The 17,634-nt window shown below is 46.8% G+C and overlaps 1 protein-coding gene across 1 annotated transcript in view; it reads left to right on the top strand.

Moving 5' to 3' along the window:
• The window catches only part of EFCAB6 (EF-hand calcium binding domain 6), a 248,207-nt gene that overhangs the window by 48,042 nt on the left and 182,531 nt on the right, over positions 1-17,634 (top strand). Inside the window, 1 exon segment of the mRNA XM_059937122.1 lies at positions 3,328-3,394. Within this exon segment, the coding sequence (XP_059793105.1) occupies positions 3,328-3,394 (67 nt within the window).

Here is a 17,634-nt window from a genome sequence, read left to right as displayed (position 1 = left end):
TTCTAGAACGTGAGCTCCACGAGGGCAGGCAACTTTATCAGTTTTATTTATGGACGTATCCCAAGCCCCTAGGACCATGTTTGGCACATAGTGGGTGCTTAATATATATTTGTTGAATAAGTGGATGGAAAAACAGCAATGACAGCCAACAAACGACACGTACAGCCAGCAACCTGAATGACTCTCGCAGACATAATATCTAGTGAAGGAGGAAGAAACATACGAATGCTTCTGTTCATATGTGAAGTTCAAAACCAGACGAACTGAACTGTATTGTTTAGGGATACATACCTAGGTGGTAAAATTATAACAAAATAAAAGTAAATGATATCTTAAGTGCTAGGAGGAGAGGAAATATTATGGTTGGAGAAGGGCAAATGGGGGTCTCTTTGGTTTGGCTTTAATTCTTGATTTGAGTAATTGTTAAACAGGTGTTTGCCTTAATTGTAAGTAAACTATGCACATGTACTGTATGTACTTTTCTGCATAAAGGTTATATCTCATAATAGCAATTTAAAACTCAATGAATTTAATAAACATATTAGACACAGCTAAAGAAATAAGTGAACTGGAAGATCGGTCAGAAAACATTAGCCAGAATGTAGCAGAGACATAAAAGATGTAATTGGAGCCCTGTAAAGAGAGCAGTGAGGGATGGGACAGGTAATAGCCAAAGAAACAATGGCTGAGGATTTTCCAGAACTGATGAAAAGTGCTATCCTGCAGATCCAAGAAGGCAAATCTCAAAAAGGATTTAAAACGGGTGGGGGCAGAACCCCAAAGACCAAGAGATCTTAAAGGCAGCCAAAGGACAACATTTACACAAAAGTGACTTCTGAGTTGTAACAATGGAAGCCAGGTGAAGAGTGGATTAAAAACTACGATGTGTTGGAAGAAAATCACTGCCACCCTAGAACTGTGTATCTAAAGAAAATATCTTTCACTGTTTTAAATATTGAAGTAAAGACATTCTCAAACAAAAATGGATTTGGCCCCCAACAGGCCCAGGAAGAGAAACTCTAAGGGTATACTTTAGGTAGAAGGAAAGTGATCCCAGGTGGAAGGTTTGAGATGGTGCAAGAAGGGATGCTGAGGGAAGATGGCTGAACACCTGGCAAGTACAGGGCACACTCATGACTGCAGGGAATACTGACGGCTTCTGGAATTTAAAAATAGGATAGAATTAGAACACATGACAGTAGTAATATATAAATTGAGAGGAAGGACTGGAGTTAAATGTTCTGGAGTTGTTACATTGTCCAGTCGGAAGATGAAAGTTCTGATTAACTTGAGTCTTTGAAAATTATGCTGGTTGTAATTTCCAGAGCAATTACTACAAGTTTAAAAATGGAGTGTATAACTCCCAAACTTATAGAGGCACAAAAATGGAATGATAAAAATGGTATCAACCCCAAAGAAGGCAAGAAGCAGCAGAATAGGCAGGACAAATAGAAATCCTGAATATATCAGAAATTATAATAAATAGACCACTTGAAAGACAAAGATAACAGATAGTAAAATCCTCTAAGAGAAAAACCTAAACATAGTTTTATAGAAAGGTTAAAAGTGAAAGGATTTAAAAAGACATACTCTTCAAATAAATACTAATCTAAAGAAAGCTGGCATCACTAAGTTAATATCAGACAGTACACGGGGCTCCCCTGAGGCAGATACTGAGATGGAGTTTGGGGTGCACACTTCCCTGTGAAGGGGCGAGGACTGGAGCCAGACTGGGCAGAGGAGCTGCCACTGGGGCTGAGGAAGCCTTGACCAAATGCAGAGGAGGGAGGGAGGGGGCTGAGGTTGGGAGGGGCGGCCTCCTATGCCCCCTGGGGCAGTGGCACTTCTCCATTTCTTCAGCTGATGGTGGGCACACAGCTGTAAAAAGTCAGGTATGTCTGATTTTTATTCCTTAAATCTTAAACATATGTTACAAATAGTGTTTTGTATCTCTTCAATACATAATTAAAGCCATATTAAATATATTACATTTAACACAGAATCATAAGGCTGGGTTCCTGGTTTCATCTTTAACTTGGGCTCGGCACTTAACCCCTCTGAGCCTGTTTCCTCGTATGTAAAGTGAAGTTAATTTCGGTTTAAAGCGCTCCGGTGGCTTCCCCTTCCCCAGTGTGAAGTCCAGACACCTCATCACGGCCCCCGCACCATGGCGCTGGTGTCGGCCTCCATCTCTGGACTCACCCCATGTTCCTTGGCCCTGCTTGGTGGGCTCTGGTCCCCCTGGCCTCCGCAGTAGCAGCCCTGGGATGTGCCAGGCTCCTGCCACCTCTGGGCTTCAAGCTGCTGCGTGTTCCCTTTGCTTTGCCTGGAGAGCTTTTCCTCCGAGAGGGTGGCTCCTGGCTTGTTAGCTTGTGGGTCTCTATTCAAATGCCCCGTCATCCACCCCATCCAGGAGAGTCGGCCCATCTCACCCCAGGGTCCAGTCTATCCCCACCTGCCTTTACTGTCTTCACAACACTTGTTATTACTTCAGCTTACATTACTTATTTGGTTGCTTATGTCCTGTCCGTCACTGTCACTAGCATTAAGCTTTTTCAAGACTGGGAACGGTGTCCTGCTCGACACCACGCTCAGGCCTGCGTGTAGGAGGCACTGGATAAATGCTGTGACGTGGCCTCAGTTGTTCTTTATCCTCATGCTAGCCCTACGGTTAGTTCCAAAGAGAGGCTCTGAAGCGGTTTATAGATACACAGGTAATGCAAAATCAAAAATAGTTAATAATAGCGGGTGGAGACAGGGGGCTGGTATAGACGCACATCCGTCCTAAGCCCTTTGCAGAGGGGCTCAGTGCGCACCGCGGGGCGAGTGGGAGACCGCAGGGGTCAGAGCACAGTGCCGCAGCCGAGGGTTAGGCGTGGCCCGTGAAACCAGGCCACCTGGGTCTGAAGCCAGTGCCTCGGCTTCCCCGCGGTGACCTTCGGCTCCCCCAGCCTCCTCTGGAAAGCGGGATGGCGGTGGCCGCTAGCCCATGGAGTGAGGGTCATGTGAGACGGGGCCTGGCCTCCGTGAGGGCTCTCTGCGTGAAGGCCGTAATCACTCCATTCCCACCCCACCCCAGGAGGAGTTGATGTCGTGTGTCATTTTACAGATGAGGGACCCGAGACACGGAGAAGCTAAGTAACTGGCCCAAGTTCACGCTTCTGGCAGACGGTAGTGCGTAAGAAAGACCTTGCATTTAAAAATACGTAATTTAGAAATTCTTAAAATTTTGATCTCTGTGTGTCCTATGTAAACATTAATGTAGTTAAAACTATATTAATGTAGTTAAAACATTTTAACAAAAGATTTTTAATTGTTATCTTTAAGGGGAGGTGAGAGTGAAATGAATTGCTGTCGGACATTAAAAGAACTCGAAGTTCAAGTAGGAGAAAAGGTAATAGAGAGCTTTCAAAGTTCTTCCCCCAATCCCCACCCTTCGTCAAAAGTAATTGCTATTTTTCTGGAAAAGGCAAAACTATGGAAAATTTAAAAGTTTAGTAGTTGCTAGAGGTTGAAGGGCAGAGGGTGGAGAGAGAAGATGATTTAGGTGGAAAGCAGAAGATTTTTAAGGAAGTGAAAATACTGTTTGATACCATAATGATGGCTACGTGTCATTATACATTTGACCAAACTCATAGAACGTACACCAAGAGTGAACCTTAATGTAAACTAGGGACTATGGGAGATTACGATGCATCAATGAAGGTTCATCAGTTGAACCAAATGTCCCACTCTGGTTGGGGATACTGATAATGGGGGACACCATGCATGTGTGGGGACAGGAGGTATATGGGAAATTGCTGTACATTTTCCCCAATCTTGATGTGAACCTTACACTGCTCTTAAAAACAAATTCTTAATAAAAAAACCCAAAATGCCAAAAAAAAAAAAAAAGTAATTGCTAGCAGAGGGAGCTGATGCAGAATGAGCTGTGTCTTGTCGTCCGCGTTCTCATGCCTCACCCAATAGATCTCACATGAAAGCCTGTATTCGCATGACTTTGCCTGCTCGGATGGCATCCTTTTTGATGAACGACACCAGCAGAAGTCCCGGAATATTAATTACTTTTGTATTAGCTTTAGATCATTATTAGTAGGGCTGCCCTTTTGGTTTTTGTCTACGACTGAGGCAGGGTTTTCTTTAGAAAGAGAAAACTACTGCTTTTCAGCAGTAAATGCCAATCAAGAGCGGCGTGGTAAAAATAACCGGTGAAACTCAGAGCGATACATATTTAAGAATTGAGTAATTTAGCCACAAAAGCTATGACGTGTGTTTAGAAAGGAGCGTATAGCTCTGTTCCTGTTTGCTGATTGTGGGTAGCTCTCACGGCACACAGCTAGGGAGGGAGGAGATGCTCACGGCCTTTGGGGGCTGGAACCGGACCCCTTTTTAAAATGCATTTGAACCTGTCAGTTATACGGGCAGTTTGAGAATCATAGTTTAATTTACTTGATTCAATATGTTGGTTTGCAATGTGACAAATTTTCTTTCCTTTTTGAACTCTTCTGAGATTGTCAAACATTTCAAAATCAAAAATAGCCAGAAACCCACAAAATGTTTGTCTAAATTTCCCTGGCTTACGCCATTAACACCAGAAAATTCATCCTAGTGTGATAATTTTTTAGCATTATGTGCCCCTAAAAATCTACTTTCACTATAGTTTATATTAGTAGGAACCCTGGTGTAATGATTTGCTGCTTCTATTGTGGTTCATTTGTTATTCTGTAAGAAATATGAAATATTTGTAATTGATATGTAAGAGATATTATTTATGGTATATGTCTTTAATTTGTCTCTTCACAAACTTTGTTAATCATGAAATTATCCTAGGAAAGTCAGCTGTTTATGACGATCATGCTTTCAACATAGATGGGTCAGTAATGCAACGTTACAGTTAGGGGAGGGGAGGGACATGGGCCTAGCTTGTAAGTTACTGAAAGTGAGGCTTCGAAGAGGAAAGCTGAAGGGGAACTCCACCACTGGCCGCCCTTTCATCTCGGTCCTTTTCATCCTGGCCTCCTTCCCATAGAAGCCCCCTCACTAGGAGTGAGTTTAAAGCAGCGCGGTTTAAGCAGAAAGGTGACGGCGAGAGGCTGAGGAGTGGGTGATAGAGGTAGCGCCTGACCACAGGGCAGCTCCGAGGCTTTCGCTGCGTGCAGTCTGGCCAGCTCAAGCTGCAGCCCCAACTCTACCTGCCACCCTGGCGCTGGGCAGGCAGGTGACGTGGACGGGCTCTGCCATTTACCAGCTGGGTGGCCTTGGGCAAAGTTCTCGTCATTGGGCTTCTTCATCTGTCGGTGGGGATGAGAACACCCATCTCACAGTGCTGTTGTGTGGCTTAAAGGTATCCAGCATAAAGCACCTGGAACACTTAGGAGATGCCAGCTATCATTATTATGGTTATTACTACAGCTTCCTTTGAAGTATAGGTAGGAACTTAAATGAATGCCATCCCTTCCCACCGACCCCAAAGTAAACAGAACAAACCAAATCCACTCCTCAGCTGCTGGCTGTGTGCAGTAGCATGTTTCCAGCTACAACTCTGGTCCTGCAAACGGGCCACACTCAAACACTGGAGACAGAGAAGAACCCCTAGCGATTAGTAAAAGAAGGCTGTCTTCAGACATACATTGTCATTGCTGGGCGATCTACACAGTTTGGGAATGAAAGATGCTAATTCTTTTGTTTTAAATATAAGTCCACATGGCTTATTGGAGCCAAGAATGCATGCAAATGTCTCTCTGAATTTTGGGAGCCAGACTTTGCTGAATGTGTGTGTGGTCTAGCCTTCCTAAACCAACAAGTAGTTAGCAGTTGGCACCCCAAACTGCCCGAACCCCGGGGCTTGGGTTTCCTAATTGTTTTCTTCTGCAGTGAGCTTGGTCTGATGGCTGGTTCCTCAGCCTCGCCCTAATTCATGTGCACTTAGACCTTCCAGCACGTGTTCACCTTCACGCTCCTTGTTCAGTCGAAACCTTGGGCTTCCTGAGTCTCGTTTTCTCCATCAGTCGAGGGGAAGGCAGACTGGGTGGTCTCCGGGGCCCATCTCCCCGTCCTTTGGTGATTGTGACCCGTGGCTTCACGTGAAGAGCCTGCTGTCTGCGTCCGTGGGGCCCCAGGTGGTCCTCAGGGTGTCGTCTTCAGGCTCCCGCTGGTCCCAGTTCCTGCTTTAATCTGCACTCGGGTTCCACCCCGTGGGCGCTCTGAGTCTGGCGCGCAGCTCACTTGCCCTCGCCCTCTTGGCCCCGGCTTTTCCTTGTGTCACAAAGAGGACTGTGCTTCCCTTTGGCTCCTCTCCCGTGCCTTCTACGGGGCATCTCCTTGGCTGCCCTTGAGTTCTCTGGGCTTCAGGTTCCTTGCTCTCTTAATCTCCTGGGAGGCAGAGGGAGTTAGTGGGAAGGAGGCTCACCTGGCCTGAAGTCTCACCTCTGCGGCGGCCCACGCGCTGTGGGCAGGTCTCCCACTGCTCTGAGTTTCCCCGTCTCTGAAGGCAAGACAACAGCACTTACCCGTCAGAATGATCACGAGAATGAATGAGAATAATGTAAGTGACGCCCTTGCATACAGGAGATGCCCAATAAATACTCGTCCCTTCCTCTACCCATCAGTGAGGCTGGTCCTCCCCGTCAGGCGCTCCTGAAACCCTTCCTGTGGTAGCTTTGCCCGCCACCAGGTGGTGCCCCGTCAGCCACCGAGGTGTCTGGTCGTCCTACCCGGTGACAAGCAGAGACCCCCAACTGAGCTGAGATAATAAGGAACTTCTCATCCCGTCTAAGAAGTCCGGAGGGAGGGCAGGTCAGGGTCTGCTCACTCACATCTCCTCCGGTCACCAGGAGGTGGCCAGCATTCCAGGCTCCACACGCAGATACTGCGATGTCGGATTTTTTCCAGCATGCTGTTTCTTCCACTATGACTCTTTATAAACACGGGGAAACTTCTTCCTGTGACTCACAGGCCAGGATTTTGTCCCCACCCAAGCCAGTCACTGGCGGTGGCATTGGCCGCTGCAAGCAGCCTGGACCAACCCTGGTCACTCCCCGGTGTGGTGGCTAGGCTCCCTCTGCTTAGGCACGGGGGCCCCCGGGGGGTGGATATCTGAACCAAATGGAAAATGGAGGGTTTCGTTAGAAGGGGTTAGAGGTCAATGGATTTGGAGAAAGTGACCAACAGGGTCTGCTTCAGCCTCGCAGCAAAAGAACCCCCGGCTGGCTGGGCCTTAATCCTTTGGACACTGATGTAATTTTTTGGATTTTGCCAACTCTGATAATAACGAGAGTTAGCACGGATTGAGCACTTCCTAGGAGCTGTTCTAAGTGCTTTACTGTGTTTACGTATTCAATTTAGGCAGGTGCCCTTGTTATCCCACCTTGATATGGAGGGAAAGTAGAACAGAGGCTGAGCAGTTGGGCCAAGTGTGCGCAGCTCGGGGGCAGAGGAACTGCAGTCCCTGCCTTGGCTGCTGGCTCCAGGGTCCTGGCTCTTAACCGCAGGCCACCCTGTCTCTGGGAGGACCCTTTAGGAAAGGCGGCAACGCTTACTCTGCCTGCAGCTAATGTGACTCTTTGTTACGCCTGGAGGTGGACCCAGCGCATCGCAGAGAAGCATCTCTGCCGTATGAATGAGTGGAGGTTGTTTTCTAGCCACAGGGTCATCTCTTTGTCCGTGTAGCATCTACGTCAGATTTGGGCATTTCTTTCCTTTTCTGCCTCTGGCATCCTGCCCTCCCATGCTTCTTCCCAACTCCCCAGACACTTATGCTCCTGCCTGCCCTGCAGGTCCCCAGCCCCGTCCTGGAGCCACAGCACCGTCCGAGGCCCAAGACTTAGGTTCTCCACGTGCTTCAGGTGAGGAATCTGCCAGGAAAAAAGCACTTAAAGCAAAGCTTCCATGTGGTTCCAGGTTAACAAAGTTTGGGTCTTTTTACTCTGTTTTATCTTTTGTCAACTCCCCACATGAGGGTGAGGTGAAAGTAAAAGAAGAGGCTAACAAAGGAAGAGAATCTCATCTTGCCTCTTGAGGTGAGGGGATGCTCATTGTAAGCCATGTCCGGAGAATTGCTGAGACACAGGGAGCTATTCTGACATATCAGAACACAGTGAGTGTTTAGAAGTGTCATGACTAGTCTCCTCCCCCAACATGCAAAATAAAAAAATTGTTTTAAATTGAAGACTAGAATTCAAGAATGTGCAACTCAGTTAAAGACATTAAAAAAAGGAAAATAAACAAACGCACCCAAAGCCCCAGGCTGTTTGCTCTCATACCACATCACTGCCCCAGTCAGGGCTGCTCTTTTAGGCCTGGGAGCCGTGATGTCAGAACATCTGGTCTACCCAGTCAGCCGTGACTAGTGTGTCTGTTGGACACCAAGTGACACAAGTCGTTATGGGATTACCCCGGTGCCTTGGAGTTGTGTAGATGCAGCCTTAGTCATTTCAGAAGCAATTAGTAAATAATTAGAGGTACTAAGCTGCTTGCTTGGTCAGTAATATCTTCACAAAAGTGAAGACACAAGTGATGGGTATATCCATTTTCTTAAATAGGTGAATTTTCTTAAAAAAGAAATTAAAAAATTTATTGCTTGAGGGATAAGAAACAGTTGTTAGGATCACAACCGTTTCATAAACATACCTTAACATTAGAACACCACATTAACACAAACGAATGTATAAGAATGCAGTCTGTTTGCCTAATAAAAAGACCGTGTCAAACTCAAAATGAGGCCATTTGCTAAAACATACAAGCTTTTGGTTAATTCGTAATATTCTCCTAATCCCACTTTTATCATCTCTCCTCTGGTGCACTTGGTATTAATTACCTATTATAGCAGGTATTTGAACACAACTTCTCTTTCGTCTGTAGAAAATATTAGCATATCGCAGAGCTGTTGGGACAGATTGTATCTGAGGCACTTCTTCCTCCTGCAGAAAAGCCTATCAATCATAACTGAGTATAGTGATTAATAATGTCACAGCTCTTATTCCTGTGTCTCTGTGCAGCTAAATGAAGAGTCGTGCTTACATTGGATCTAGAGAATTTCACATAACAAAATAATCAGCTGCCATTTTATAAAGAAATGATATTGAAAGTGCTTCTACCCCAGGACCTATTTTTGGTTGCTCTATTAGTAATTTACTGAAGGCTTCATCAGGAAACTAAAGCAAAGATTTTGTTATGTCAGAATTTATATTATTTCAGACTAAGTTTCTCTTAAAAAAACAAATCTTCTTGCATGTGGCAAGTCAATAGTACACACGAGATTGCAGGGTTGAGTGTTTAAGACAGTGCGGTGTCACGGGGACAGGCTGGTGGAGTGGGGGGACGGGATGGTGGAGTGAGGGGACGGGACGGTGGATTGGGGGGACGGGAAGGTGGAGTGGGGGGACGGGACGGTGGAGTGAGGGGACGGGACGGTGGCGTGGGGGGACGGGACGGTGGAGTGGGGGGATGGGACGGTGGAGTGAGGGGACGGGACGGTGGAGTTGGGGGGACGGGATGGTGGAGTGAGGGGACGGGATGGTGGAGTGGGGGGATGGGATGGTGGCATGGGGGAGGCTGGAACCTTTGGACTCCGCAGGCTGAGTGTGCATCTGAACTGAGACACTCACTATCTGAGTGACCCTGAGCAAACCAGTCTCTCTGGAAACTTTTTTCTCAGCTGTGTAATGGGGAAGCAATATTGCAAGATTTTTCCAATGTTGTTGAGATTATTTATGAGAATAAATATAAAATGAACTTACCATAGTGCAGGGCCCATAGAAGTTACTCAAAAAATTAGGAGTTCACATTTGGAGGAGATAAGACAAATGAGCTATTGTGTGGAAGGTTAAATGATAGTACGCGGTCATTCATGATTTAAAGCTGCGAAGAGGCCTGTGTGCTGATGGCGCCCATGTTTCTATCTCCATCTTCAGCCCCAGACTCACCACTGTCCACAGACCAAACCAGGGCTGCTGGTGGTCCTCCTTCCCACACCCCGGGAAGCCTTCCTCCCCGGACCTCCCTCCGTCTTAGTAAATGGTTCCACCATTCACTGGGTCATTCAAGCAGAAACAGGCTTAGCCTTGATTCCCATCTTTCCCTTACCGGCCCCTCTCCCCAGTCCAGTCCGCTGGCACGTCCTGTCGGCTGCATCCTGTGCCGCATCCTGAGCCCATCCACCTGTCTGCATCCCCGCTGCCGCCGGGTCTCCACCCTGTGCGCTGTCAGTAACCCCTGCACTGCTCTTCCTGTTCCCACTCTTGCCCCTTACAGTCTCCGTTTCATGTGACATCAGAGCTATCTGTTCAAAACATGAGTCAGATGTCATCAGACCCCGTTGGTTAAGACGCCCTGTGGCTTCTGGTCACCTGCTGAATAAACGTCGGACAAAAACCTGGCTTTTGGCACTCAGCATGAGAGGTCTGCCCCCTGGAAATTCCTTGGACTACACTATCTAAAATTCCTCAACACTTAGGACATCCTGAGGTTTTGTTTGTTGACTTGTTCATTACTAGGAAATATGTTCCCTGGGAGTGGGCACCTTCTCTGTCCTGCTCACTGTTGGAACTTCAGTGCCTTAAACAGATCCTATGTTTTCAAACAGAACATATTGAGCACCTAATATGAGTTCAATAAATATTTACAGGATGAGTAAATAAGGCTCTGCAGGAAAAGTTCACAGTAATTGGAGTAGCCAGGAAAAGCTTGACGAGAAAGGTGAGACTGGAGCTTGAGTTGGACCGTGGCTGGGCTGTCAGTGCGTGCTGAGGATGGGGCAGAGGGTGGGACTTGGGACAGCTTTCAGGACTGCAGCCTGGCGGAAGGAGAGGACGCGGAGCTGAAGGCAGTGGAGACGTGGCCGGGGCGGGGACACCGGCTCTGTGACGCTTCTGTGGGGAGTTCTGTTTCTCAAGGCAAGATGGAACAGAGGACAGAGCCATTTTGAAATGCAGGCTGGAGAAGAAGGTGGAGGCATTAACCCTAAAGCGTGGGGCAAAGGGTGGTGCTGGTGGTGGCAGTTCATTGAAGGCTTCCTATAGGGGATGCTGACACGAGACGGGGAATTTAGGAGATGGCGTCAGCAGAGTAATGGATGCGCCCGATGGGAGAGCAGCTGGAGGCAGGGGTACCCGTCCCCAGGCCCTGGAAGTAGTCAGCCCCTCACCAGCACGGTCAGCCTGCGTTTGCTGAGCGCCTCTGCTGCGTGAGGGGCGCCATGGAGTTCCGGGGAGGGGATTGGCTTGCCCCTCCTGGTGTGCAGCTCTGCTCTATGAGCGTCAGGCGTCGGGGTGACAGTGGCCTCAGTATTCTTGGCCTGTGGTGCCTGGGGAGGAGCTTCCATCCTATGAGTGTGGGCTAGGTTAGAAAGAAGGAGAGATGGGAAAGATTTCTCCTTGATTTGGCAGCCTTTTTAAAGCCCTAGGTATTTAGACTTGGGGCTTATTCTCGTAGCTGTGTCAGAAGTTCAGTGAGTAGCTAGAATTTCTTATTAGACGACTTTAAGCTACTTGTGGCAGGTGGGCATTTTAAAAATGAAAATCAAATGTAGGGGGAGGTCTACGTGGCCTGTGGTGTACAGGACAGGAAGTTTCCCTTTTCACTGTGGCTGCAAGGAAACCCCAAATCAGGCTTTTGGGTTTTTGCTCTGTCATAGCAACTATGACTTTTAGGTTGCTGTAGCTCTTTTTTAGTCAGCTCCCTGTTTCTCTGTTTTCGTGGGTCTCCTTTAGATGTCTTTTTATGTGAGCTTATTCAATCTGTGGTAAAGGCAGCGTTTGCATCTGTTCAGTACTTCAATGCCTAGCCCTCGGCCTGGGGGCGCAGCACCAGAGCCCGGAACGGAAGTCAGCCCCTTTGTGAAAGGGGAGCGGTGCCAGCGCCGCTCCTTCCACACGTCGTCCCCAGATTGAAAGTTTGTGTTTACGAGGTTCTGAATGTAGTCTAATTTTTTCCTATCTGGTTTGGACCATCTCTACCAGCTGGTAAATAGGAAATGTTCACGGTAGGAAGCCAATACTCTGCAGAGTGTAAACAGATGGAATCGATATAAAGTGACAAGTTAGACTGTGCTGTTGAGAAAACAGAGCCAAAACCAAGAACATAACAGTCAGGCTACTTACTCCGTTCCAGTTCATTTAGTCCTGAATAGGCTTCATATCTGCACAGCTGTGTTGTTCTTTTCTTCCCCCTTTCTTTCTTCTGGGTTGATAATGACAGTTTCAAAGAAAAACTTTAATTAAAGATTTTATACGAAATAACCAAAAGTAGAATAATAAGGAAAATGAGCATTGATGTGTTTATTGTAAGAGAAATCCTTTTTCTTGGCTTCCATTTTTAAAATGTACTCCTTAAATTTAAAATGAGTTTAGTCGTGGTGACAGAAAGGTGCCAGACTGACAGCAGTGGCTGCCGAACCCTGCGTTTTGCTGCAGAGCCAAGACAGAGGGGCGGCCAGAGGCCCCCTCCCCTGCGTCTCAGTCCGCAGGCAGGCGGGTGGGCTGCCGTCCCCGACCCCCTGCTGCTAGAAACCAGGTGAGGAAGGTGGCTCCAGGTGAGGAGGGAACAGAAAACAGTGAATCAGGAGCCAATTTGGATAGCCTGGTGCAGGTTGCCCTCTGGCCGGAGGAAGGTTTGCCTTCCCCTCGGAGGGGCCCCACCAGAGCCAGGCCTGGAGAGGGGGAATTCTGGGCTCCAGGGAGGAAACCTTAGGCCTTTTCTCACCTCCTTTCAAGTCTGGGTGGTCATATTTATTTGGGTTCACAGCTTTCCTTCCTGGAGCTCCCAGTGCTATAAAAAGAATTTTAAACAAAGAACTCTAGAGTAAGAATCACATCCACTGTTCGCAATTTATTGAACCATCTGAACTCAGTGGGGTACAAATATGAAACAGTTTGATTCTTTGCTTCTTAAGCAGGCGCGGGCGCATCTGCCTTCCTCGTCCCCGAAGGCTGTCTTAGCAGATCCCATGGCTCTCTGGTCACGTTCAGGTAGAACAAGCCCGGCGTAGACTAGTCCAGTTGTAAACCCGGAGCTCAGATGCAGCTCAGCTGGCCACTCCTCCCTCCTTCCAGCTCCACAGGCCCCGGGGGGAGGGGGTGGGCCAGGGGGGCTGCCGGCTCTCGTCGGCGACTCTCTCCCTCCTTCTGCTTCCTTCCTCCCCGGTTCGTGGGATCTGTGATGAGGGCTGAGGAAGGGGAGCTGGCCTCCTTCTCCCTTCGCTGGTGTCCTCTGTGGGGAGCAGGTAAAGGCTGCTCTCGGGGGGCACATGGGGAGTTACTAGGACAGTGCTTTGGGGGCCTCCAAACTCTGTGGTCTTCTGGTGAGGAGCAGCTCTGGCGAATCCCCCTGCACCTCCTCAGCCCTCCTGCCGGTGGTCCACCTCGCCTTCTCAAGCCGTGTGTTGTCCCCTCACTTGAGGAGCAGCCCTGGGAGCAGGGCAGCTCAAGCCTTCTACCTTTCTTTTTCTTTTAAAAAAAATTTTTAATACAAATTTTAAAGGTTACTTTCCATTTACAGTTATTACAAAATATTGGCTATTTTCCTGTGTTGTACAATACGTCCTTGAGCCTCTCTTACACCCAATAGTTTGTACCTCCCACTTCCCTACCCCTGTGTTGCCCCTCCCCTCTCCCCACTGGTAACCATTAGTTTGTTCTCTATATTTGTGAGTCTGCTTCTTTTTTGCTATATTCACTAGTTTGTTGTATTTTTTAGATTCCACATGTAAGTGATATCGTACAGTATTTGTCTTTCTCTATTTGACTTATTTCAGTTAGCATAATGCCCTCCAAATCCATCCATGTTGCTGCAGCTGGCAAAATTTCATTCTTTTTAATGGCTGAGAAGTATTCCATTGTATATATTGTATATACCATACCTTCTTTAGCCACTCATCTGTTGATGGATACTTAGGTTCCTTCCATATCTTGGCAATTATAAATAATGCTGCTATGAACATTGGGGTGCATGTATCTTTTCAAATTAGTGTTTTTGGTTTTTTGGGTTATATACCAAGGAATGGAGTTACTGCGTCATATGGTAGTTCTATTTTTTTTTCTTTTTTTTGAGAAACCTCCATACTGTTTTCCATAGTGCACCAATTTACATTCCCACCAACAATAGGAGAGTTCACTTTTCTCCACATCCTCACCAACATTTTTTATTTGTGTTCTTTTTGATGTTAGCCATTCTGACAGGTGTGAGGTGAGTTCTCATTGTGGGTTTGATTTGCATTTCCCTGCTGATTAGCGATGTTGAGCATCTTTTTATGTGCCTGTTGGCCATCTGCATTTCCTCTTTGGAAAAATGCCTACTCAATTCTTCTGCCCATTTTTTAATCAGGTTGTTTGTTTTCTTGATGTTGAGTTGTATGAGCTGTTTATGTATGTTGGATATTAATCCCTTATCAGTCATATCATTTGCAAATATTTTCTTCCATTCAGTAGGTTGTCTTTTTTTGTTGTTGATGGTTTCCTTTGCTGTGCAAAAGCTTTAAGTTTAATTAGGTCCCAATTGTTTATTTTTGCTTTTATTTCCTTTGCTTTAGGAGATGGATCCAAAAAATATTGCTGCAATTTATGTCAATGAATGTTCTGCCTATGATTTCCTCAAGGAGTTTTATAGCATCCAGTCTTACATTTAGGTCTTTAATCTATTTTGAGTTTATTTTTGTATATGGTGTTAGAGAATGTTCTAATTTCATTCTTTTAAATGTAACTGTCCAGTTTTCCCAGCACCACTTGTTGAAGAGACAGTCTTTTCTCTACTGTATATTCTTGCCTCTTTTGTCATAGATTACCATAAGTGTGTGGGTTTATTTCAGGGCTCTCTCTCCTGTTCCATTGATCTATGAGTCTGTTTTTGTGTCAGTACCATACTGTTTTGATTACTGTAGCTTTGTAGTATAGTCTGAAGTCAGGGAGCATGATTCCTCCAGTTCTGTTCTTCTTTCTCAAGACTGTTTGAGGGTCATTTGTGTTTCCACACAAATTTTAAAATTATTCTAGTTCTGTGAAAAATGCCATTGGTATTTTGATAGGGATTGCATTGAATCTGTAGATTGCCTTGGGTAGTATGGTCATTTTAACAATATTGCTTCTTCCAATCCAAGAACATGGTATATCTTTCCATCTGTTTGTGTCATCTTCAATTTCTTTCATCAGTGTCTTTTAGTTTTTGGAGTACAGGTCTTTTGCCTCCTGAGATAGGTTTATTGCTAGGCGTTTTATTCTTTTTGATGTGATGGTAAGTGGAATTGTTTCCTTAATTTCTCTTTCTGATACTTCATTGTTAGCCTTCTACCTTTCTTGTTCTCCACTTAACTCATGGAAAATTCACATGTCCTGTCCATGCCAACAATAGGCATGTAGACCACTCTAATCTTCCCCTCCTGCTCTGCTACCTCTGTTCAATTCTCAGTTTCTTCCCCCAGGAAGGTGTAGAGCAGATCACTGTGTCCACAGAAATGACATGCCTATCTGCCGTTCTGCAGGCACCAGTCCTGTCTATACAAGGATTTCACTGGCTCACCAAAGCTTCTTCCCCATGAATGCTGCAATCACCCATCCACCCATCTGTTCATCTGTTCATCCATCTATCACTTATCCATGCATGCATGCCTCCATCTATCCCTCCATCTGTCCATCCATCTATTATCCATCCATCCATCCTTCTGTCTGTCCATTTGTCCATCCATCATCCGTCTGTCTATCCATCCACCCATCCATCCATCCATCCATCATCCATACATTCATCCACTTAACACTTATTCGTTGATCCAGGCCCTGTTCTTGGCCCTGGACTCCTGTCCACTCAAGACTTTCTGAAGGAGGTAGAGGAGCTGGCTGGTGTGGGGGGATTAGTGCTGGTTCTGCCAGTTACTATTCTCCAGCACGTGTGTGTGGTTATATGGTTATTTATATCTCTGTCCTCAGCCTTTGGTCCTGATCAGCAATTCCTATCAGACCACCATCTATTGAGTATGTTCCCTGTGAGGTACCTGCACACATGAGCTCATTTCTTTTTTTTTAAATGAATTTTGATGAAATTCCACTATATCTACCCATTTTTCTTTCTTTCTTTCTTTCTTATAAATTTATTTATATTTTATTTTTGGCTGCGTTGGGTCTTTGTTGCTGTGTGCAGGCCTTTTCTAGTTGTGGCGAGCAGGGGCTTCTCTTTGTTGCAGTGCATGGGCTTCTCACTGCGGTGCCTTCTCTTGTTGTGGAGCACGGGCTCTAGGCGTATGGGCTTCAGTAGTTGTGGCTCGTGGGCTCTAGAGCGCAGGCTCAGTAGTTGTGGCGCACGGGCTTAGTTACTCTGTGGTGTGTGGAATCTTCCCTGACCAAGGACTGAACCCGTGTCCCCTCCATTGGCAGGCAGATTCTTAACCCCTGCACCACCAGGGAAGTCCACGTGAGCTCATTTTATCTGCACATGCTGATGCAGTGCCCTTCTTCATTCCCATTTCACAGATGAGGAAACTGAAGTTCGGAAGAGTCAGGTCACTGTTCCAAGGTTACCCAAACGATGGCAGCCCGGGGTACTTTCTGTAGTTTTCTGTATCTGGAGGAGGTTTCTGTTCCCTACTCCCTCCCTGGCTTTACTCTTCAGGACAGATATTCTCTGCTCCATGTAGCAACACTTGTGAGTCTGCCCTCCATGAATTTATCTAAATCTTTTGGGGAAAGTTTTAATTTAATTTTCCTCCTATCACTTCCTTTTCAGTAATCACTTCCTCCTTTTGTACTCCTGTGTGAAATGGGGCGTTTTTTCCTTTTCTTGAAATGTTAGGTGAACGAGTCCTGGTTTATGTAGCCATACTTCAGAACTTTAAGGCTTTCTATCCTGCTTTTTCCCAGCCCTGCTGTCCAGATGGAAGAAGCGAGCCTTTTTAGTGCATCTTCACTGCGGTTCGCTTCCCTAGATTGCTTGGTTCTGAATCATCCCCAGGGCTCAGTCATCTCCCCAGATGGGGGCTCTGAGGACAAGAAGAGGGTCAGATGCTGCCCTTCTCGCAGGGTCTGTGGCGCTGCAGGGGGAGCCTGGGGGCCGTGGGGGCCTGGGGTGCAGCAGGGAGCTGGGGGGTCTAGCAGGGGGCCGGGCGGGGCGGCGTACTCCTAAGTCTGGCGCAGGGCTCGGAGCATATGTGGGGGGGAAGCGTCTCCTGGCTGGAGCCCTGGCTGCCCAGGATGGAGCGGGGACTGAGTCTGGGGCAGGTGGCTGGGAAGAGAAGACTTGAGGGCAGGTCTTCAGAGGGCCTCAGGCCATTTCCTGGCTCCTGAGCCTTAAAGTCATAATTAGCTATTGTTTTGGTTTTCTTTTTAAATCCTCATTGCTTCTGTGTTTGTGCACCTGAAGCTGCCTGACACCTACCACCCACTCAGATGTTTGGGGTTACATGGGAGGGAGTGGAACAGGGGTTGTGAACTTTTTCTGTGAAGACGGTAAATATTTGTATTTTGGCCGGCCAGACTGCTCAGTCTGACTACTCAGCTCTGCCCCTGTAGGGGAAGCAGCCCGAGGCAGCTCATTTACATAAATGAACGGGGCGCGGCTGGGCGCCAATAAAATTTACTTTTGGATCCTGAAATTTGAAACGCAGATAACTTTCACGCGTCACAAAATATCCTTCTTTTGATTTTTTTCAACCGTTTA

The sequence above is a fragment of the Balaenoptera ricei genome, chromosome 10 (assembly GCF_028023285.1).
Source record: "Balaenoptera ricei isolate mBalRic1 chromosome 10, mBalRic1.hap2, whole genome shotgun sequence".
NCBI lineage: Eukaryota > Metazoa > Chordata > Mammalia > Artiodactyla > Balaenopteridae > Balaenoptera > Balaenoptera ricei.
Note: the sequence above shows the minus strand (reverse complement) of the source record. Positions and strands in the feature narration are given on the sequence as shown.